Source organism: Patagioenas fasciata, chromosome 18, assembly GCF_037038585.1.
Source record: "Patagioenas fasciata isolate bPatFas1 chromosome 18, bPatFas1.hap1, whole genome shotgun sequence".
Lineage (NCBI taxonomy): Eukaryota > Metazoa > Chordata > Aves > Columbiformes > Columbidae > Patagioenas > Patagioenas fasciata.
Window position 1 is genome coordinate 13413245 of NC_092537.1, and position 23432 is coordinate 13436676.

At 53.1% G+C, this 23432-nt stretch overlaps 1 protein-coding gene across 4 annotated transcripts in view; it reads left to right on the forward strand.

Moving 5' to 3' along the window:
• PIK3R5 (phosphoinositide-3-kinase regulatory subunit 5) overlaps positions 1–23432 on the forward strand; it is a 62394-nt gene that overhangs the window by 25798 nt on the left and 13164 nt on the right. For all 4 annotated transcript variants that reach the window (XM_065852700.2, XM_065852703.2, XM_071816488.1 and 1 more), the window contains exons 2-7: positions 7674–7783; positions 16522–16622; positions 17979–18047; positions 18781–18919; positions 21759–21828; positions 23215–23389. In XM_065852700.2, the coding sequence (XP_065708772.1) occupies positions 7687–7783; positions 16522–16622; positions 17979–18047; positions 18781–18919; positions 21759–21828; positions 23215–23389 (651 nt within the window). In that variant the 5' untranslated portion in view covers positions 7674–7686. The remainder of the gene's footprint in view (positions 1–7673; positions 7784–16521; positions 16623–17978; positions 18048–18780; positions 18920–21758; positions 21829–23214; positions 23390–23432) is intronic.

A 23432-nucleotide genomic window follows, 5' to 3' on the forward strand; every position in this document is an offset into this window, starting at 1 on the left:
CTCTATCCAGGAGGCCAAATGCTTTCAAACCAATGCCCAGCTGACCTTTTGGTGGTTTTGGTCTTCTGAAAAGCAACCTTGTCTCAATGTTTTTATCATGAGTGTGCCACTCAGCGTGTTTCTGTCTGGGTGACTTTTCCTTGGCACGTTCCATTGTGGATCCTCACCACCAAACCTCTGAGTCTGCGCTGCTCCTTGGAGCTGTTTCTGCCCCGATGGCAGCAATTATTCTCATTGGTCCCAGTTCACCTGTCAGCCTGCCCTTCCAGCCCCACACTGGGTGATCCTCTCCTTCACTGTGATTTGTTTACCCCCTAAATCCTGCTCTGGATGTGCCGTGTGCAGAGACCCATCACTGAGGTCTTTGTGTCCCACCTTGGAGCAGAGCAGGGATGAGATGTCCACATACCCTTACACTTCTCCTATGCCCACTGTCAAACTAGATGGTACAAGGTGATGGAGCTGGACTTGTAGAGACAGCATTAAATTAAACCTTTCCTTTCAGATTCTCCTTTAGGTCCTGGAAGAAAACAATTTCTGGTGCCCTCTTCCTTTCCTCCTTCCACACACCAAGAAAAGGAGAGAGATAACAGAGGGTATAAGATCTTTTTTCCTGTTCTTGTTTGCTTCTTGGTTGTGTTTTGCTATGTGTAAGTGCAGCAGATAGCATCATGGGGACCTCGCTGTGGTTCACGTTTGTAATCTGTCCTGTTCCAAGTAAATTGGCTCCTCGCTTTATAGATGAGAAGAGGGGCGGTCCCATGGGGTGCCCAGACACTACTATGACCGACTTCTCAAGAAATCAGACCTAATGACAAATTTTTCAGTCCTGTCCCTTGCTCTTGAGCCTGTAACGCTATCTGGCAGCAGTAGCAGTGATGATCTCAAAAAGCCAATGTGGCTTATGTGGGTGAATAAGTGTCTGGGTGGATTGCAGAGATGTGGGTGCTGACACCTAAGTGGATTTCTCTTGCCTTTACTCTCCATGGCCTTATTGATGGTTGGTTTTGCGCAGTTCTTCCATGACAAGGATTCCATAAGGGCTTGGTCTGGGTTTTGCTGGCTGGGTTTTGGAAAAGATTATTCATGTTGCTTCTCTGCTGCCTGTTCCTGTGTTGGTTTGTGGAGTGGAGACTCCCTGGAGATGAGGTTTTGTAGTTCAAGGAGTGAAGGTGGAGACCCGACCGCAGTGCTGGTCCAGCTCTGGGTCCTCAGCACAGGACACACATGGACCTGCTGGAGAGGGGCCAGAGGAGCCACAGGAATGACCCGAGGCTGGAACAGCTCTGCTGGGGGACAGGCTGAGAGAGCTGGGGGGTTCAGCTGGAGAAGAGAAGCTCCGGGGAGACCTTAGTGTGGCCTTTCCATAATTAAAAAGGGACCAATAAGAAAGATGGGGACAGACTTTTGAGTGGGGCCTGTTGTGATAGGACAAGGGATGATGGTTTTAAACTAAAAGAGGAGATTGAGGCTGGACATGAGGAAGAAATTGTTTATGCTGAGGGTGGTGAGAGCCTGGCCCAGGTTGGCCAGAGAGGTGGTGGATGAACCATCCCTGGAGACATCCCAGGCCAGGCTGGACGGGGCTCTGAGCAACCTGAGCTGGTGAAGATGTCCCTGTCATGGCAGGGGGGGCACTGGGGAGCTGGGAAGGTCCCTCCAATCCAAACCGTTCTGTGGTTCTATGGTCCCTGCCATGGCTTGGTGTGCTCTTCCTCCTGAGGGTAAGAGCAACTTTCATCCTTGCTCAGCGGGACAGGAACCCTGTAAGACCATCGCGTGGTACCAGGGTGTTTGGATGGTACGTGCTCCTTTGCGAGCACCCCGAAAGGATGTTTGTCAAACCAGTTGCCTCCTGGATCTTTTGATATGCTGCCTTTGTGTGGTTTGAACGAACATCTTATCGCCTTCATCTCCCTGCTCTTTGCAGAGCACTTACTTGAGTAGTAAACACATGGAGGGTGAAGTTTGAGTCTTAAGAATTGCAGGTTGTTGCCCCGATTTCTACCAAGACTTCCTCCAGCTGCTCCCTCTCTCAGCTCTGAGTTTCTATCTTTGGCTCCTGTATGGGGTGTAGAGGAGGCAGTAAAATCCTGCAAGTTAAGGATAGTTAAAAACCAAGATTTCTTCTGTAATCTAAGAATAACAGACACTTTTGTTGGAGGAGCAGGTAGCACATGGGCACAGCTGCGTATCCAGCTCCTCCCAAAGCTCTTGTGCTGCCTGTTACCTGCTGCCCATTTTGGGGGTGAAATGGAGGGTTCAGAAAGCTGAGCTGTAGCTCGAGAGAGATGGTGATTTTGCTGGGGTGCTTGTATGAGGATCTTACCCTGAGAAAAGCGCTGGTTACAACCCATTTGCTTTAATTCCCAGTTAAGTGGTTTTCCTTCTATTGCAGCATAAGACGAAGCTCCTTTTTTCTTTAGCCTCATCGCACTTCTTGCCCCAAGCCCTACTGCAGCAGGGAGCCAGCACTGAGCCACCTCATCCCACAAACCCATGTGTTGCCATCTCTGCGAGGCAATCCATGTCCCTCTATCCACTGTGATTGCCAGCAATCCTGGGCAGCGTGTTTACGACCTGATCCCATGAACCAAAGGCCTTGTTTTTCTTCTGTTTCCTGCCCAGAATGCTCAGCTGGCAGCCTCAGAACAATCGGGACAGGAAAGGGCATTATCCTACCATCAAGGTACCTGGGGGCTTCCTCTGGTGCTGGTGGAGTGATGTCTTGTTTCCCTAATGAAAGGACCCCTCTGAGAAGGTAGAGGACTTTCAACCAGCTCTTTTCCCACCCATGGGTATCTGGAGGAGATGCTGCTGGGATTTGCTATCATGGAAGGGGAAATCTAAGCTTATTACATGGCCGCCTGGGTTTCCTCTCTTGGGAGGGGTGGATTAGAGCAGAGCAGGACGCTGCTGGTGGTGCCTCCCCAGGACATCACGGTGGAGCCGTCTGCGGTGGGTGAGCAGGGATTTGCCCTGCTGGTTGGATTGGAGGTGGTTGGTGTCCCAGGAGGGGGTAGTCTAATTCCCCTTATTTGGGAACACCAACTTTGGACTTGACCTTTGAGGTGCTCTAATGGTGGGTGTCCTGAGCTTCACCACTGCAGGAAAAGACATCCTTTGGATGTTCAAGATAGGACTCATGTGGACCTTAATACAAGAACAGTGCTTCTCCCTGCAGAAAAGCCCGTGTGACCCCCAGTTCAGCTTCTCACGTGCCCCGTCCCCTCCATGTGGGAACTGCGAGTGGCCTTGGTCATCTCCTGGGCTTGGCTGCTGTGTGCAGAGGGACCTTCTGCCCCGGGGCAGCGTCATCCTGGGCAGGAAGGAGTTGAGGTGTTCGTCCTCACTGGGATACTGAGCAGGAGAAAAGCCATGAAAGGGAAAGGCCCCAATGCGATCAACGCAAGTGGGGAACCACAGTCTGTCCCAGCTGAGCGGAAAGTCTGTCGCGGCGCTGTGACACCTGAGGGATTCCCGTGCAGAGGTGAACGAAGACTTCTAGCTAAGCAATCTCAGATGGAAATTCTCTAGACATCTTGCATCCCTGCAAGGTGCTGTGACAATTTCACACTCTTAAGATACTTTCCAAACTGAGCTTTTGTGTGCTGTGCCTTTTCTCGCTCATTTTAATAGTTGTTTTTTTGTTGTTAGGAAATTATCAGGTGCCTTTTGGGCAATCAGGCCTTTTAAGGGGGTGGGTTCGACTTGGCCCCATGCCCATGATGTGGCTGATTGTTGGCCATTAGACAAAAGCAGGGCAAAACCTCGAGGCAAATTGGTTTCCCTCAGAACATGAGATTCTTAAACCCAGAGGGTTTAAGTGTTGTCGCTGCTGTGCCTGGGAGGGCTGTGATGTTACCGGCGTGATGCAACGTTAACGACAGCAATCCTTGCTTTCTGCTGCCTCGTCCTGGAGCTGTTTGCGATCTGACCCCCTCCCCGTGCCCTGGTTGTGGTTCCCGAGTTCCCGGTTCCCCTCTCGGTCTCCGTGGGTTCCTCTTGCCGTCTCCATCGCAGCGACCTGCGGATGTGCCATGCTGACAGCCACCCTGCGTGGGAGAGACTGAGAGGAGGTGTTTCGGGGATGTGCAAGGGTAGATGTTTATCTTGCTCGATCAGCTCTGTGTATGGACCAGAGCGAAGTGAGGTGATGTGGACTCCGTCTATGTGAGATGTAACTATCTTCTTGCTAGAAGTCCAGTTCTTTCTGGCTGTGCTGATGCTGCAAGTGGCACGAGGATGACATGGAGGGTAAGGAACGTGCCTGGAGAGCTGGAGACGTGCCTTCTGCTCCCAGCAGGGAAATTGCTTAACCTTTCCAAACTTCGGCTTCTTTGCCTCTTAAATGGCAACTGTATGGTTCACGCAGTGCTTTTAAAGTGCAGAGTTACTGGAGAAGGAAAACCAATCTCACCTTAGAGAACATTCAGGGTTTGGAGTCCCACAGCTTAATTTCGTAGGGCTGGAGTACGATGTATGAGCGAGATGTGGTGGGATAAAGCCCTTCTGCTTGCTTTGCTCAGCTCTTGCTACGACTTTGCAGAGCAGGGTGGCAGTCGATCTGGCCACGCTTTCCGTATGCGGTGCTCTCTGGACGGATTCAGTCAGTGCCTTGTCCAAGGGTGATATTTAGTCGTTGCCTGAGGATGTTCCTCACAACTGCTGTGGTGTCCCCTCTGTTCCTGCCTCCTAGGAGCAATATCTCTAGGGTTGAACAGATGTGTGGGTACCATGTTGCGTTGCCTGCAGAGCTGCTGTCAGGAGATCTGTGACAAGCCAATGTCGAAAGGTCTCTTGTTATCCTCCTTGTTGTTTTGTGTCAATTGGTCCATCAAAACCCTCCTTTCTTCCCTGGGGTGGTGGTTGTGCTCTCTCAGAAGCACTATTGATACCTGGGGAGAAGACAGGGAAACCCACATCTTTCGCAACACGTTGCTGTGCTTGGAAATGCGCAGAGCAGCCTCGGTGACGAAGGTGTCCACAATGGTGTCCCCGAAGGCTGCCGGGCCGTCACCGCTTGTAGCGTTTGCGCTGGGTGCTGGTGAAATGTGACCGCGGGCAGTTTGGCGACTGCGCCATCCCTTCCACCCGCTCCCAAAACCTTGCACCTTGCCGTTTTGCCAAAGCAGCTCTGCTTTGGCAGCTCTGTTACTGGGAGGCGATGAAGGGACAGATATTTTTCCCCGCGGAGTTGCCGAACACTCTCATAAACCGTTGCAAAGCATCACTTAAAAACTTTGACCTCAGCACTTGTTTTTTCTAGTGCTCTTGAGATGCTTAACAGAGCTCCTGGGAAAGTCTGATGACGTGCTCCAGAACTGTCCCTGCCTTGTCATTTTGCGCAGTGTGGGTGGGAGGGAAGGGACAGTTTGGGGAATAAACAGTAGAAGAGATTGAAAAGTTTCTGCTTGGTTGTGGTGGGCAAATGGAGTTTTCTCCCACGAAAGGTGCTTCCGTAAGCACTGCCTTGGGAGAGGAGGTTTAGATTCATGTGTGGTCTGCAGCGCACCAGGAAAGCAAACAAAAATCAACAAGAAAAGTTTGTGTTTTGTGGTTTGAATGTTATGGTAATATCTTTGCCATATTTTGTCCTTAAATTCCCTGCCTGTTTTGTGCTGGGCTTTGGGAAGGGATGGCTGGGCTGGAGTGCAGTGAGGAGCGTGTTCCCCTCCGAGGACAGAGCTGTGCTCTCAAACACGCTGACGTGTGGGGAGAAGTATTTTTGTGAGCCGGGTGTTGTAAAGGGTGCTTATGAGTCACACTGTGCTCGTAGTTACTGCTTTCCTCTTGCCGCAAGTCATGACTAAGGTGCTGATGTGCAGATTCCCCGCTCATTCAGTCCCGGTGCCGTGGTTGAGTGCTTCTCGGGCGTTCCTTGTGCGCACACAGTGGATGGGTAAAACTTTTGGTGAAAACCATAACAACAGGCTGTGGGAGCAGGACAGAAGAAGCCAGAGCCCATGAGCCTCTTTGAGGTAAGGGAGAGAACTTGAATTTGACAGGGCAGTGGTTCCTTGTTGGGCATTTGCTTTAATCTCTTTGGATCCATCGGTGGCTTCTCTGCAGTGCAGGAAGGACCGAGCGGTGGGGCTGGAGCTGGCCTGGCTGCTCCCTTGGCTCTTGGGATGTTCCAGCAACCGGTGCAGCTTTACTGAACCTTTTTTGGGGAATTACTAGGAATTAAGCGTGGGTGGAGGTGGCCAAGCTGAGTCCATGAGGCAGGAGGGGCCCGGTGGAACCTCTGCCGAGAGGGTCTGTCACAGCAGCTTTTGCTCCTGCTGGGGTGCAGGTGGGGAGCTGGGATGGACGCAGCCACCACTGAAAACTGAGCATCAAACGTTGACCAAATAAGCAAAGAATTGAGCATTTTGGGTTAGTGTTGGGAACTACACGAGCATGCAGCGTAGGTACAGGAATGTGCTGTGCAGGATGAAAGCAAATGCCTCCTTGGCCAGTGTTTTTATTAGTATTGGAAGGTTATATTTCTTCTTTCTGTGTTATTTTTGTGCATTTACGTTGCCTCTAACCAAGAGGCAAAGAGTTTTTGGGATGAAGCCTTCTCTGTGTGTTGGGAGAGGGGAGGTCCCTGCCCAGGGTCGCTCTGGACACCAGGTCTGTCACCCCGGGGGAGGTGGGAATCAGAATGTTAGGGATTGGAAGGGACCTTGAAAGATCATCTGCCCGGGCATTTCTTGGATTGGCCATGGTTGGGCAGATCTGAGCAGTGAACCTTCTGGGCAAGTTGCGTTTATTTTCATGGTGTCCCAGACAGATGCATATAAACTGAGTGGGATAAAACCTTCCTCCCCCGGCACAGTCTCTGCCAGCCCGAGGTTTAGGTTTGCACCCTGAGCCATGGAGCAGAGCTGGAGATGCCCAGAGCCGCGTTGTGAAAAGCTTGCAGCCAGGCACGCAATCCACAGTTTCACAATGTTCTCGGATGTTGGGGCTGAGCTCCCCTCCGTATTTTCCTGCGTTGCCACAAGGGCACGTGAACCTTTTCTTCCCGTTGGCTGGTGTGACAGTGAGGTGACGGTACCGGCAGCTTTCCTGGTTAGTGTGAAGTTGGCACTTGGGAGTGCGTTTGTGACCGTCACCAGTGGACTCTAAAGCTGTCAAGGACAATCCGTGTCTAACACAAGGAGTAGGAGCTTGGGCTCTGCTGTCAGTTTTCCTGTGTTGGACTAGATGATCTTTTGAGGCCCCTTCCATCCTGGGCTGTTCCATGGTTCCCATCCAAGTCCATTGCAAGGTGCTGCAGCCGTAATCTCTTACAGCATTATCTTTGATGGAGACTAACCTGAGATTCCTCCTTGCCACAAACACGTGAGAGAGACTTGATCAGTCCTGCTGTGAAAGGCAAATAAACCTGCGGCAGGTCAGGGAGAGGATTCCTTGGCCCCACAGCCTCTCGTGATGGGGTTGTGGATGTGTGCAGCTCCTTTGCTTTGCTGAAGGTGGGAGGGATTGAGGGAGCAGAGGGGAAGATGACAACCAGCACATTGGGGCGCGTTGTTGGCTTTGGTGTCGAAATGGGTGACAGGAGGCAGTAACGGGGTGACGATTCACCAAGGAGCATCTTGTCTGCAGTACAGTAGAAGTGTCGCAGTGTGCTCTTCCTTGAGCTTAACTAAAGTGCACTAACTTTCTTCCTTCTTTGTCTTTAGGAGATGAATTAAGATGCAGCACACCACTTGCACAGAGGACAGGATCTACCACGCTCTGGAACGATGTCTACACGGGCTTAGCAGAGATGCTGTCTCCAGCAGATGGGCTGGTAGGTGACCTGTTAAGCATGAACTTGTTCTCTGTCTTGGCATGATCTGCTGACCTACCTGGACACCTGGGTGAGACTGAGCTGCTGGTGCTACTAGGGGCTTGGAGGCCTTTTCTTCCTTCCAAAGTTCAAAGTTAGAGGTGGATCCAACCTAGTTGGTCTTCCTGAACCTCTTGTTGCAGTAGGAAGATGTACCAAGACACTGAATAAGTCACGTTAGGTCTTACATATGTAAAGACTCAGCAGAGAAGTCGTGTGTCTTGCCAGTTGTCTGTGTCCACTTGCTGGAGAGGAGTCTTCATTCACCACGAGGAGCAGCTCCTCTGTGTGATCAGCCAGCCTTGCCTTGCTTAGATGCGTATAGTCCTCAAAACCCATGGGCGTAACCTCTGCGACATTGTCAGAAACAAGTGTGGAGATAATGTTATCAACTTCATTTATATCTAGACCAGATACCATGGTGGCTATAAAGATGTGAGCTGTGGTCAGAGGGTTGTGAAGGGTTATGAGATGACGGGTGGTGAGGGCAGAGCACCAATGCCTAGAAGTCATTTCTGAAGATCATTTTGACCTCTCATCTTCATACTCGCACTTGTAGGCTGCGATTGAATTGTTCCCAAATCCTCTTGCAGATGAAAGAAATTAATTTGTGAGGCTGTCAGGTTTGGATTTCCATTTGCCTGTGCAGTTCTTTCAACCCCCTCTGCTTTTCTGTTTACTTATAAGTCAAGAAAGAGAGGCAAAGGGTGCCCTACCTGCTGCCAAATACTGGAGAAATCCCTTTGGCCGTGCCTGTTTCCCCGCACCGACCGGAGCGATGCCAGCTCCGTGTGCTGTAGCATGGCCCTGGCTCTTGGTTTGTGCAGCTGTGACAGGACTCCTGGGTCCTTTTGGATTCCCTGCGTTCTGGGGAACAGGCCCTGAAGTGTGACCTACATTCCTGGTTCCCGAAAGTGCCACCTCGTGTCTGGCACCGTTACAGTGCGTGTCCAGAGGAGCCCATCTCCCGAGCAGCTCATTGTGCGCCGCATAACTCACCTCTTCCTGTAATTATAATTAATCAATTCCTGTGTCGCTCACAAGCTCTGCTCTTCTCTAGTCCCAGCCCCTCAGCGCTGGTGTTTGTGTTAGGGTAGCCTTTAAATACCAATAATTTTTCCGGCTCGTTAGCACAGACGAGGCCGTACGGGACGGGGGGGTGGGCTCTGCTGGAGGCAGCCGTGCCGCCCAGCCATTCCTCATTTGTAATGATTTTCCCATATCTCTGTGCCTGCCGCCTCTCAGTCCTCTTCATGTGGGTTTTGTGGGGTTTGGCAGAATGACCTGGTGTTCCTGGGAGAATCTTGGCCATTTTACACATCAGAAAGTTCCCTTTCATTAAAAGCGTTTGTGCCGTTGCCAAAAATCTTCAGCGTGACCAGCAAACCCTGTTTCCGCAGCGGTCGGTGGATGTGATGATAACAGCTCTGCTGTGCCGGTGCCACTCGGGGACACCCCGGGACCTGCGGGGGACACCCCGGGCGGTGCTGCTTGGCCAGTGCTTTTAGTGCTTTTCCATGTGGGCTGTCCAGCCCTGCTCATTTTAACGTGTTTGCTTTGAAAAGCTGCTGCTTCACATCCTACCCCCTTGCAGTCGGGGTAGGAAGTATTTCATAATTGCAGCAACAGATACGATTTCAGGAAAACAGAGCTTAATGCACAGATATGTCTATGCCCCTTAATAGTGTATTCTATTTCTTTTCAAAAACAGCAGAAATGTTCTCACATTCTTCTGTCTTCCCCATGTTAAAAGCAACAGTTTGATTATTGCTGATGTGTGGCAGATCCAGGCTGTTATTTATGGCAGGACTCTGTTCCTCATATAGTCAATGAATCCCCCCATCTTGTCCTTAACTGTGCAGTAGCCTTCTCCTTTCTCGTCTTTAACTTCTTATAGCACTTATATTTCCCAAGTTATTTGCTTTCCCCTCCTTTTTACCATTTCCACAGACCACAGTAACATGCACCACGTTGCAGATTTTTGGGCTGAGACCTTGATAGAATTTTGTTCATTTTTAAATTATTGAATGCTGTATTTCTGTATGATAATTTTACAGGATGTTGCTCCAGAGTGGGTGAGTAATCGCTTCCAATGTGTCGTTTCCCCTCTGCATGAGTGGCTGCGTAGCTCAGCAGAGAAGTGTGAGTGCTTTGGCCATCACAGATTTACACCCCGGATGAGCTCAGGGGCAGCTCTGGGGTCTAAACAGAAAATCTTTCCTGAGCTGAAGCATTCATTGGAGGAACAAATTGAAATGAGTTGTCCCTGACTCACAAAAAACCCTGTTAGAAAAGTGCTAGGGAAGACACCCTCCTTTTCCTCGTGGAGAACCTCTTTAGAGAGTTTGCCTTCACATTGCTGGAGAGAGACGACAGTCAAATCAGAGTGTGCAAAAGGAAGGAAAAGACTCTATTTCTTTCTGGCGAGCAGTGAAATGAGGAGATTTTGGTGAGAGGGCTTGGGTCTGGCTGCAGGCGGTGCCGGGGATGCTGTAGGAGTGAGCGGGTCAGGGTGGATGGGGAGATGCTGTGGGGCAGCCCAGTGCCCCAAAGTCCTGCGGATGGGAAGGTGCTGTTGTGTCTCTGCTATGGGGCTGCATGTGAGCCAGAGAGGGTGAAGGATGCTGGTGAGGGAGGATGGGTGGAGGAGAGGAACGTTTGATGGTATGGCTTGCATGGTGCCCTGGCAGGTCAGTCTGCTCAGCTCTGACAAGGGGAAGCTTAACCCTGCTTGTTTGTGGTCACGTAAATACCCACATGGGGAATGAACAGGAGTCCTGAGTGGGGATGCTCCAACTTGATCACAAGGCAGCAAAATCCAACATCTGGAATGCATCCAGCCCTAAGTGCAGAATTAGGGTGTGCTGGTTGCTCAACATTGCAAATGTTAATTTGGAAGTGATTTCTCCAGGCTTGGGGCGGGTTTTCACGCTGAAGTGACTTCCCAGGCTGGGTGGAAGTGTTGGGGTAGCTCTGGCCCAGGCAGATCCTGCTGTGCCCTGCTCAGGGGACTCAGATGCCGGTTGGAGGTGAGAGCTGCAGGTTGGAAACTGGAGCTGTAGGTCAGACTTCTGTGCGATGCAGGATGCATCCCAAGGTGATGCTGTGACTGCAGGACTTGTGCTGTCCCCTGCGTTTTGGGCACCTCCAGCCCCCTGCTTACAAACTTCTGTGAGTTGGCCCTTCCTGTGGGCAGCCCCCGGGAGAAACCCACGTTCTTCTGGTGAGGACATGGTGGAAATGGGGGGAGCAGGTCTGGGGGAGGGAGGAAACACAGACTTCTGCTTTTCGCCCCTCCAACTGTGTTGCTTCTGACAGCACTGGGAGCTGACGCCCAGCCCGAGTGCTGTGAGCGAAGGCAGCTTGGCCATGCGGTATTTCTGCTTTATTTCTTTTATTTTTCTGTTCCGACTTGGCAGTTGCCCCCTATGAAGAGCAGTGGGGGGGAAACGTCAACCACCGAGGTCAGGAAGGAGCAGTGCTGGGAGGAGGTTGTCTCGGAGCACTTCTCAGAAAAGAAATCGCGAAGCCTCATCCTTCCGAGGCCGCCCACGGGGCCGCTGCCGCCCACGGGGCCGCTGCCGCCCGCTCCTGGCACGCTGCCGGCATCTCCGGCGGCGCCGATAGCGATCAAAGCGAGAGCCACGCCGGGTCCCTCCCGCTGCGGGGGTCTCGCTGCAGCCCCTGACCTGGACCGGTCCCTGCTCGGAGCCTTTGCTGTGGGTTCTGCTCTCCCAGAAGGAGATTCTTCTTAGGGTCTGTGTCATGCTGGGCTCAGTTTAAGCGTGTTGTGTTGGGTGCTGGGATAAGCACAGCTTGGTCCTGCTTCTGCTGCGGCTCCATGTGTCGCAGCCGGGGCCGCGATGTTCTCTGGGCTGCTGGTGGATAAATCTGACTCATTCTCCATGTATAAAGAAAAAACGAACAGCACTGGGTGGCTGTTTTAGTGGTGCGAAACCAGCTGGATGAGCATGAGGGCAGGGTGGATATAAGCAGTTTTTTTCACTGTGGGACTTGCTGCTGCCCTGCTGGGAGTTCTCCAGTGCCTCTTGTGACCAGTTCGCAGGATTTAGGAGCTGGAAGGTGAAGTTCTGGTTTGTGCTGCCTGCACAAGGTGCGTCTTTAAAAGCTGATCTCAACACCTCCAGAGCCGGAGCTCACCCTGCAGCTCCTGCATGGCCGCTCTCCTTTGAGGCACTGAGCAGTTTGTGTGATTGTTCTGCCCTCTTCCCTCAGCCTGAGCTCCGCAAACCCCACCTTGCTATGGGTTTAGGTGAGTGAGGTGAAGTGGTTCCCCACCAACACAGGACTTCCCAGTGCTTGCACAGCTCGACAGAGAGGGGGTAATGGGGAGCCCAGCTCCTGCTGGCAGTGGTGACAGGAACATCCTTCTGCTCTCCTTAGGGGACATCCCAGGGCATCCCTAAGCTGTGTGCTCCACACAGATCCAGGGCTTCCCTTGCATCTTGTCATGAGAAAGGGTATTTTTGGGGGAATTAAAGAGCAAGTGCAAAGTCCAGGAGAAAGCATGGTTCAAGCTTTCTGTGCGTCCTTCCTTGATGCGCATCCCACCCTCATCCGCCCCGGGACAGGGAGGGTGCCCAGCGCGCTCTGGTGCTGCTGGTTTTGAGCATACCTGGCACAGTGGAACAAACACAGTTTGGACTGTGCTCTGTGCTGCTTTAACTCGCTATGAAGCGCTGCTGCTGAGTTGTCCCTGTGATTTGTGGCCTGACCCGGTGTGGTGACATGACATGATGGCACGACACCATCGCAGCAGACCAGCATCTGCTCGGGTGCACTGAGCTGAAGTCACTGCAAGTAACACTTTCTGGAGTGGTTTTCTCCCTGTCTGCAACCTCTCTCTGGCATGGGGATAAACCAAGTGCTGCTCTGCAGTTCATTAAGTCCCTGGGTGCCACCACAGCACCCAGCGGTGTCCGGGACATCTGCGGAGGGGTGGAGAGAACACTTGGAGGTGGGTGACTCCTTTCTGCTCTTAGTGTCACCTGGGGCTTTTGTTCCTAACCTGTGCATGTTGGGAGCATCACCGTCCATGCCCAAATAACCTTTATAGCCTGGATACAGGGGATGTGGCTGCAGGGACTCACTCTGGTCCCAGTGGTTGGAAAGTGGATGCTCATGACCTGGGCTGTGTGGAGAGGGAAGGGAATCCCCACCCAGGTCTGGATCTCTGGTCCTGGTGCTGCCGGACACTTCACTTCACCACGTGGCCTTTGTTTATGGTGCTCAGGATTTCCGAACTGTCTTTTGTGCTTGAGACTAGTTTTAGCAAGGACACAGCTGTTTTGGTGTGTCTTTGGTTAATGCTGCTTTGATTTAGGAGCTCAGACCCTGACAGTTTGCTGCCTCCCAGCACCGTTTGGCTTAATCTCAGGGTAATTCCAGTGCCTTGCCATGGAATCATGGAATCATTTAGGTTGGAAAAGACCTTCAAGATCATCGAGTCCAACCATAACCCACCTCTGGCCCTGCCCCAGGTCCTGAGAACCTCATCTCCATCTGTCCAACCCTGCAGGGCTGGTGACTCCAGCACTGCCCTGGGCAGCCTGTTCCAATGCCCAACGGCCCTTTTTGTGAAGAAATGTTTCCTAATATCCAATCTGAACCTTCCCTGGTGCAATTTGAAGCCATTTCCTCTTGCCATACCCATTCTGCTTATAGTGATGATATTCAAATACACCTGGCCGCATACTTGCTCTTGAGCTCACAGTTACTGTAGAAGACCCAAAAATGGGTCAAAAGACCTCAGGTCTAAATTATATTTGTTAGATACTTCCCTCAAGTCCTGCCCTTGTCCCTGCCCCGTTTTGTTCCCCCAACCTGTTCACAGTGGCTTTTCCCCAGCTCCTCGGGGCGCAGCAGCTCCGTGCCTGCTCCGTTCAGCACAGAATAAAGCAGCGAGCCGCCGCAATTTCCTCCTCCCTCGCTAGAAGCGAGAGGAAGGAAAGAGCCTGCGTCTCATGGGCTGTTTGTATTTGCGGTTACACGAGCGCAGGAAGCGGCGATCTCCTCGTCGGGCGATGCACCGGTGCAGCTCAGCTCCGCTGCTCTCGCCGATCCTGCCCCGCGCGGCCGCGCTCTCTGGGTGAAATAAACCTCCGGCCGAAGCAGGACAAGTTGTTTTGAGGCATCACATGAGCCCAGCTGCTTCTTGCAAGGTCAGCAAAGCTCCTGGCAGCTCTGACCGCGTCTGCTGGGTCAGTGGTTTTCTTGACTGTCTCACAGGTGCTGGGGTTTCCCTGGAGGACGCCGCGCTCTGGGGCAATATTGATTTATTTGAGCCGTGTGCCGGAGCCATGCCGGGCAGAGCCGTGGCTTTGTGCCATCGTGCTGGCTCAGGGAAGGGGCTCAAAGGAAAACTGAATTATGGCTGAATTACTGGGTGGCTGTGGCCGTGCCCTCACGGACAAGATATCCGGATCTCAGCAAAACCAGCAAGATGCCAGGAGTACCAGCAGCAAATTAAAAATTGCAACTGTAATTAACAGCAGACGCATCTGAGTTCCTTGGAAACTTGCCAGCAGGATCTTTCTCTGCTGGAAAATGTTGATTCACCTAAAGTAAAAAGTTGTATGGCGGGGAGGGGGCTTCCCCGTGGGGGAAGGCTCCTGCCCTGTTCATTCAGCTCCAAGCTGGGCATAAGGCCACAGAAATAGCGTGTCCTGCTGAGCAAAGCCTGTCCATGGAGTGGCGACAAGTGAAGGCTGGCTGTGCAACCTTAGCACTACTTTTGCTTGGCTTGGCATCATCCTTGTTCCAGCTGGGCCATGGCACACCTCTCCCCTGGTTTAAATTCATCTTCTTTAACACCTACGAGGTGTGTAAAGCTATTTTTATGGCATTTACATGTCTGTATACTTGATGAATTTGTAGCCTCTGCAGCTGGGAATCGTGTTTGAGGGACGGACAGCGTGACCTGTAGATTTGCGCTGAATGCCGCTGTCCCCTTGCCAGCTCACGGCTTTGTTTCTTCCTTGTTAGCTCCAATGCGACAGCCAACATGCATGGCTTGGCATTCGTTATGTTTTTGTGCCACTTAATAGACCATGTGAGTGAAGAGCGGCTGGGTTGGTGTTTATTTTTTCCTCTCTGATCGTTAGCCCCACTTCCCTGCAGTGAGAGATTCTCTGTTTCTTTTGGGTTTGCTTTTGGACGGGGTTTGGAAGAGCCCCCTGATCCATGCCATGGGGCTGCCCGAGATGCACGTGATGTCTGCGCTGCATCTGCTCCTGGTGGAAAAACCCATGGTGATGTGGGATGGGGGAGATGCAAACATGGACCCTTCTTGGGTATTTGTTAGGCTGTTTGTTTGAAATTTCCCCATAACTGTTCTCCGTGGGGCTGCGTGCAGTGCCTGTGTCCCTGGGAGGGAGGAGGAGGAAGAGGTGCTGGTCTCTCCCATTCCGCAGATCCCCGTCCGCCGGTGATCGCCGCCTTCTCCCCTGGGACGTGGGACTGGGATGAATGGAGGCACCCGGCAGCCTTTGCACACATCATTTCCTCCAAGACCATCTGGGATGTGGCCCTGACCGCCAAGAGCAGCGAGGGCCTCGGGAAACACCTTGGGCCATTGTCACTGGCCAGGTCCCAGCAGATGTCTGGGGATGGGGATGGGGGGTTTTAATCAACTGAGGTGAAGGACCCTCAGTCCTTTGGCATGGCGTTTCTCCTTTCTGTCTGCCTCTTCTTCTTTTAGGGTTTGAACACATTTAATGAAAATTTAAAGGTGCTAAGAGATGGAATAAATGCTGGGCAGGCTTAACAATGATGCTGATATGAGCTCCGGCTGCTGTGATGCTGATGTGCTGGTGCATCTGCAGGGCCTGGGGAAGCAGCATCTTCCCTCAGGTGTGATGCAGCTGGAGGGGATTGGATATGTGCCTGGCAAGTGGCTGAATTTTGCAGGGTTTGAGTGAGTTTATACTTGGCATAGTGCATCTTGGGGTATTTGAGCCTGGGGGCAGCAAGGAAAGGGGTTGCACCAGTGGGATTTCCGTGTTGGGGCAGACTGAAGGTGGGCACCCACCCACGCCATGTCCATCCCTCTGGTCTCTGCAGGGGCACATGGCGGCACAGGCACCTCCGCTCCCCAGCCTGCCCGGGGAGAGCTGAGAGCGTGGGGCTGCATGAGCCAGAGCACGAAGGCGCTCGCGTACAATGTGATGCCGCTGTGATAAACATCACTTGGCAAGATTAGATCTTGTACAGAACGTGGGCACCAGGTTTTTTTTCCTCTGCTGCAACAGAATCATAATATCATAGAATCATTTTGGTTGGAAGAGACTCTTAAGATCATTGAGTCCAACTGTTACGTTAACCCAACATGGGTATTAAACCGTGTCCCTGAGAACCTCATCTCCATCTGTCCAACCCTCCAGGGCTGGTGACTCCAGCACTGCCCTGGGCAGCCTGTTCCAATGCCCCACAGCCCTTTGGGGAAGAAATTGTTCCCAAGATCAAACTTAAACCTTCCCTGGTGCAACTTGAGGCCATTCCCTCTTATTCTATTGCTTGTTACTTGGGAGAAGAGACCAACACCCTCCATCTGATTCGATATAGATGGCAAACACCTTTGCCCTGACCTCTTCCTGCTGTTTGTGCCTCCTGCAACCTCCTTGAAGGGGGCTGCGGGTGGTGGTGGGGCTGTGGGTGACAGTGACTCTGTCTCCCCGCAGCTGGGCTGTGCCTGAACTGCTGGAGCCTGCAGGAGCTGGTGAGCCGGGACGCCAGCAACTACCTCATCCTGGTGGAGAAGATCCTCGGCAAGGCCAAAGAGGTGAGTCGGGGGGCTGTGGGGAGACCTGCGGCCTTTGACGTGGTGTCAGCTCTGGGGATTGCCCAAAGGGGAGTTTTGCAAAGCTCAGTGGGTGATTTGGGGTTATGGAAAGGTGTTGCTGGAGCACTGGGGCTTGGCGTCAGGTGATGGTGGGTCAGCAGGTCCAGAATGCTGGTGGGAGCAGCCCTGTGTGTCCCCTGGCTTTCATCACATGGGAACTGCAAGGGAAAACCCCAGCTCCGATATGGGCTCTTTGGGCAGCACCACAGATCCACACGGAAGGGTTTGGATTTCCCAAAGCGCCGCTCGGCGCCGTGCAGCAACAGCGCAGCTCGTAGGGCTGCGTGGATGGAGCCGGCGTTCCCCAGACCTTCCCCAGTGAAAGGTGGGAGCTGCTAGTCCAAATCAGAGCAAATTGAAGGTTTCACGATGTTTTTAATGGAAACTTTGCAGCGGCTCTGTAGGGCCAGGAGCTGGGACGCTGGGGACCGAGGGCAGGTTTGCACCATGCAGCATCCCGGCTGTCGGGTCAAGCACAGCAGGGAGGGAAAAAGGCAGCGGGGCCGATGGTGTCAGCCTGCCGCGGGCCCGTCATGTGCTGGAGAAGCTCGAGGCATCGTTGGTTGAACAGGGTTGACTCGACCTGTGACCGGGAAGACCTCAGATGACTCCCTTGATGTGGCAGGAAACAGTGATGTGTTTCCTGAATCCTCAGCACTGGGATTCATGTGATGGGGTGAATGCTGCCTTTCATTTTCTGGGGTCTAACCGCCAGGCTGCGGAGCTGATACCAGTTCAGATCAGCACAATTCAGTTTAATCTTTTTCCTTTTTTTTCTTCTTTCAATGGCTGGAATGGACCTAGCTGCAGATAGCATTTTATTACATTAGGGTTTACGGAAGGGTTATTGCACTTCGTGGTGTGCTCATGAACAATGGGAGACAATGTCTGCAAGCATATCTTGGAGCCACCACTAAATCCCTTGGTGAAATAATTCCACTGGCTATCCCCTGGGACGAACATCGGTGGTTTGCACCGTGCTGCTGAGCTTTGCAGGCGGCTGACAGGGCTGGGCTGCTGCCTTGACTGCTTTGAGTCGCTTTCATGCAACTCTGCAAGGATCAGGAGCATCAGGATCTTGCCCAAATCCGGCTTCTCGAGGGTGAAGGCAGAGCATCCATCTGTGCCGGTCCACCCATCCCGTCGGTGTGGGTGACTGGGCCTTCAGGGGTTGTTTTCCCGTGGAGAGAAGGGAATCTGCTGGGGATGGGGATGTGATGGTGTAGGCTGCTTTTGAGTGATGCTAATGGCCGAGCAGCCCAGCTCATCCCTCTGCCCTCGGGTTGTTTCCTACAGGTGCAGGAGAATTGCGACTACGATCTCGTGACGCCCCTGGCTCTGCTCTCCTACTACGCGGTGCTGTATGTAAGTCCTGAGGCTGCTGCGCGTATCCTGATCTCAGCCCCGGGGCAGACATGGGGACCGGGGCTGTGCTCGATGGTCACCGAAATCAAGGCGGCTTTTGTGTGAAACATCACAGTCTGCTTTGATCAGTCCATCTCGCGGGAAAAAATCCTGTATGAATCTACAGAGATCAAGACCAGGCAGCAATTGCACAAGCTGAGAGATGAAAAAATGAGCTTCAGTGTTCTTTTTATTTAAAGATGGCCTAATCAGAAAGGGAGATGGACAGTATCTCTGTGCAGAGAAGGCAACTTTTTTCGTTACCCTTTATATTTGTGCAAAATATATAGGCAACACTAATGAAAAGGAGGAGTGGAACCCTCACAGGAAATGCTTTTTTTTATTATTATTCTTAGCACAATGCATCATTATCCCAAGGAAATCATTGCTGCCAGATCTCTCAAAAGCACAGACTGGAATACGATTCATCTCTATGGATCTGTGGTGGTTAAAAAGAAATTTATATATAGGTTTTGGCACGTGATCCGCAGCCGGGAGGCTGGGGAGGTGCAGAGCGGATGGAGGTTTCTCAGTGGGGATCCTTTGACCCTTCCTTGGGAGAGGACGGGATGTCACAGGGTGAACTGATCTGCGGCCTCTCCTCCCGCTTCCACCCTGAGCCCTTGAGTTTTTATGCAGCGCTCGAGGTCCATGACCTTCCCCCCTTTTCTAACCGTCTCGCTGTCCCCTGCAGGCTCCTCACTTCCCACCAGGCTCAGACCTGCTCCTGAAAGCCGCCAGCGTGTACCACAGCTTCCTGACCTGGCCCGTGCCCTACTGCGACATCTTCCGCGAGCTGCTCACCTTCATCAGTGACGAGCTCAAGGCCCCCGGTGAGCCCTCCCACTCGCTGCGGGGCTTTCTCCTGCGTCCCCAAAAGCACCCCCTGCCACCCTCACCCTGGGTTTGTTCCCAAGACTCTCCTGGTGTTGCTGGGTCCTACCCCAGTTGCTTCATGAATCCCTTGAGTGTGATGTCCACCCTCACCTTGTGCATCCCAAACCTCAGCTCTGCCAGGAGGTGGGGACCTGCTGGAGAGGGGCCAGAGGAGCCACAGAAATGACCCAAGGCTGGAACAGCTCTGCTGGGAGGACAGGCTGAGAGAGCTGGGGGGTTCAGCTGGAGGAGAGAAGCTCCGGGGGACCTTAGTGCAGCCTTTCCATAATTAAAGGGGCCAATAAGAAAGATAGGGATGAACTTTTGAGCAGGGCCTGTTGCAATGGGACAAGGGGTGGTGGTTTTAACTAAAGGAGGGAGATTAAGGCTGGACATAAAGAAGGAATTGTTGCCCTGAGGGTGGTGAGAGCCTGGCCCAGGTTGGCCAGAGAGGTGGTGGATGAACCATCCCTGGAGACATCCCAGGCCAGGCTGGACGGGGCTCTGAGCAACCTGAGCTGGTGAATATGTCCCTGCTCATGGCTGGGGGGGCACTGGGGAGCTGGGGAGGTCCCTCCGACCCACACTGTTCTGTGATTCTATGACCTCTGCTCTCCATCCTCTGGATGATTTTTGCTGGTGGTCCAGCACAGGATGAGACCAGATTCCTCAGGAAGATCAGGGCAGGGTTGTGTTTTCGGTGTCTGCTTTGTGTGCAAGGTGGTGGGAGCATCCTGGGGACTCTCAGCTCCAGACCAGTGTGGATTAGCAGAACGTGTAACTATTTCCTGGCTGCCTTTCAGTCCGAGAGGTCTTTCCCATGACTAAGCACGTGCTGGCTGCTCTGCCCTGCCCTGCGCTTTGTTTGAGATGCTCAGTTTGTCAGTGGTGGAACTGGGGCGATAACAGTGACTCCATTCATTGGCATCAAGGTGGCCAGAGCCTTCAAACCTGCACTTGCGTGGAGATTTCTATAGGGCTGAGTGAGTCCCCAGCTCTTTCTTTACAGCTGAGACACTACCTTGTGACACGGCTTTGGGCACATCCATTGGCAGCAGCAGTGCTCCTCTTAATTAAGGGCTCCTTTTAGATGTCCTGTTGTTCCCAATGGAGCAGCTCTTCCAATTATTTCCAAAAGGCCATTTCTCCTAATCTCCCTGTCTTTTGGTGGCTTATGGAGAACTGTTATCACACAGAGCAGACTTCAGCCCTTGTTTAATCCTGTGCAGGGCTATGAGCAGGACCTGGGATGCCTCAGATGGGTACATGGGCTGTGGCTGAGGCTGGGGGTACTTCACCCTGTCCTTAAACCAGGCACCTGCTTTGGAGAGCCCTGACGGGATGTAGAACTCAGGAATAAAATTATTTAAAAAAACCCCAGAACCCTCTACAGTGTTGGCACCGGACTTGCTGATTTACCCTCAGCTTGAGGCTCCACCAACACAAATGGCCATGGCCACCAGGCAAGGTCTGGCTGGGCTGTTGTGCTCGTCCAGCCTCCAGCTCAGAGCTGCAGGGCCAGCATGGACATGGGGACGCTCGTCCCATGCTGCTGCAGCCCTGGGCTCCCCCAGCTTTCTCCCGATCCCTTATTGCTGTGGCACTGGTCAGGGCTGTGTTTTGCAGAGTGCTGGGAAAGCCCCAGTGCTGGGGGGATGTTCCTAAATCACCGGTGCCTGGGGCTGCCTGAGCTGGGGACTTTGGTCCAAAAGCTTTTCCCCTTCTATAAGCATATGAGATTCCCCCACCCCTGCCCAAAGATGCCACGTGGGAGGTGTTGGGCTGATGGGGAGCCCAGTGCTGCCCCTTGCTGTGGTCGCTGCCCCCAGCTGGAGCCAAGAACAGTGAAAACGTGTCCTCTGCTGGAAATGGAGCCAGGACCTTATACGCCTGTTGCACGGCCTCTGTGACTTGCCGCCAGGCTGAAGCAAAAGCTTTTTATTGAGATGAGGGTAAATATTAACTAGGAACAAGCTGCTGTCAATATTTGCCAAGAATGCGATAGCTTTATTTGCAAATGGGCTGATGTCTCTGCAGGAGGGGTGAACGCTGCCATAGTTGAGGGGCCTGTGTAGATCAGTATGAGATGCCTGTGGGTGCTGGGCCACCCCATGAGTACTGGGCTCCCCCCATGGGCAGCAGCTGGGGTTGGGATGTGGCTGCTGGCAGTAATAAGGGCGCTGGATCTTCTTGATGTCATCAGATATTTCCCAAGATTTACCCCAGTCCTTCTGCTGTTTGGGGGTGACATGGGCTCTGCTGTTGCCACCCAGTCCAGCTCCATCCAGTGTCACCTGATTGGGGTTCCCGATGGCCTTCTGGGGACAGTCCCAGGAACATGGGCTGCCCACACCAACTTCCCTTGTGCTGGGGCCAATCTGGGCTCCATCCCTGTGGGAGGGAAGGTGACCATGACCTGCTGTCCACGAGTGACACCCAGGGCCTGTTGGGGCTAAAGCAAGTGGCAGAAGCTGTTAAATATCACCCATGCACTTCACAACCCACATAGCCATAGGGCAGAAGGGACTGGGAATGGAGCAGCTCTCCTGCCCTTTGGTTGCTTTCACACTGCTCTGGGCATTTTCCCTTGATATTCCAAGGCTTCCCAGCTCGTGGGCTGGTCCCCTGACACAGTGGCTGTGCCTTGTCCCCATAAGGACTTTTGGAGCTGCCATGCATGCTTGGGGCAGCAGCCCAGGCAGCTGAGCACCGCATTAGGGGACAAAGTCAATGTGTACCTGAGGCAGAGGGATCTGCAGTGGTGCCGCGTCTCACATCCTCTGCTCTCTCCCCCAGGGATCTCCTTCCAGAGGCTGGTGAGGACGGAGCAGGGGCTGCCCGTGAAGAACCACCAGAGCTCCACTGTGTAAGTGTGGCCGTGGACGCCGCTGGTGCCTCTCGGTAGCATCCCCACGGTCTCACACCGCTTGAACAGCAGCGGGGCTGCAGTAAGCAGCATCTCAAAGGGGATGGTGTGGTGGGTGCCAGGAAGAAGAACTGGATAACTGGGCTGAGCTGTGGGAAGAAATGAGGAAAGTGGCTGTGGCATTTCCACAGCTGTGGGTCAGGATCTGTGGGCTCCCCACGTCAGTCATTGCGCAGGGCTGCAGATCTGGGTGAAACAGCCAGGGAAGGCAAAGTCTCCTCCGCAGGGAGCTGCTGATCTCAGCACACGTTGGAGAACAACCAGGAGACGCTTTGATCTGCGTGTTTGGGAGCCACTGCCCCGAAGGGAGTCAGGAGCGAGTCTGTCCCAGTGCAACAATTACTGACAGCCTGGCTGCTCTCAGCACAGTCACTTTGCACCTTATTTAGAGGGCTGAACCTTTCCTCTTGCCAGGGCACTTCATTTGTAAATAAGAATATGAGCCAGGGTGGTGTGTGTTCTCCCTGGTTCCAATGCCAGCCCTGGGGACGGCCCTTCATGTCCAGCTGCCTCCATGCTGGGCAGGAGGGTGTCCTCCCATTTTGGCCTGTCCATACATGCTGTGGAGCTCTGGATCTGCACCCATATCCCACCCAGCTGCACTGGTACTGCTTTCCCAGTGCAGTTCCTCTGCTCTACACGCTTATACTGGTGCAAGTGCAACCACCGCTGACTTACAGCAGGGTGGCTATATTTGCATAAAAAGCCCTGAAAGCCTGGCACAAAGCTGTACACGAGCCGAACCTGGGGCTGATTGAAAGCTTGTGGCCATGGCCTGAGCTTTCTAGAACCAGGCTCATCCTTAACTCAGAGCCATTTTTGCTCGGTGAGGTGGACGGCTCTCCTCTGTGAACAGAGCTCTCCAAGCTGCGCATTTGGGAACTCAAAGCCTGTGTATATTCCTGTTGTGGTCCAGAGCAAAAATGCAGCTGGAGGTTGTGGCTCTTCTCCTTATAGCCCAGAGCGATGCTCTGACCTGCACTTTGCAGGGGGAAGATGTTCTGGGGACCACTCTGATTTTCTGTCCCCCCTTTCACTGTACGTGCTGGACAACTGGCTGCTGAGCTGGAGCCCTGTTTGGGGCTGATTGAACCGTCATTGTGCTGGTGATATTGCAGATGTGGCAGGAGAGGTGGTGCTGAGGGTCAGGCTGGAGGATGCTCATCTATTTGCACTGCAGGTTGGGTCTGGAATAGCCCCAAGACCCTTCGACAGCGACTGATATGAGAGGCCACTGCCATCTAGTGTGAATTTGTCCAAGAATTTCCTGTGCCTCTGGCGTCTGAGCCTGCCTGCCCAGTCTAACTGCTGTCCCCTTGTCCTCAGGACGGTGCTGCTGCTCAACCGCTCCGAGGTGCAGAGCGAGTTCCTCTCCATCGCCGAGAAGCTGAGCGCCAGCAAGCACCCACAGCACGGCACCCTCGTCCTGCTCCTCGAGCACCTCTACCAGGCCAACTTCGGCACCCGCTGCGACCTGGGCAGCCTGCACCACCTCCTCAAGGTAGGCCAGAGAGCTTCGGGGATGCCACGATGCCCCTGGGAGC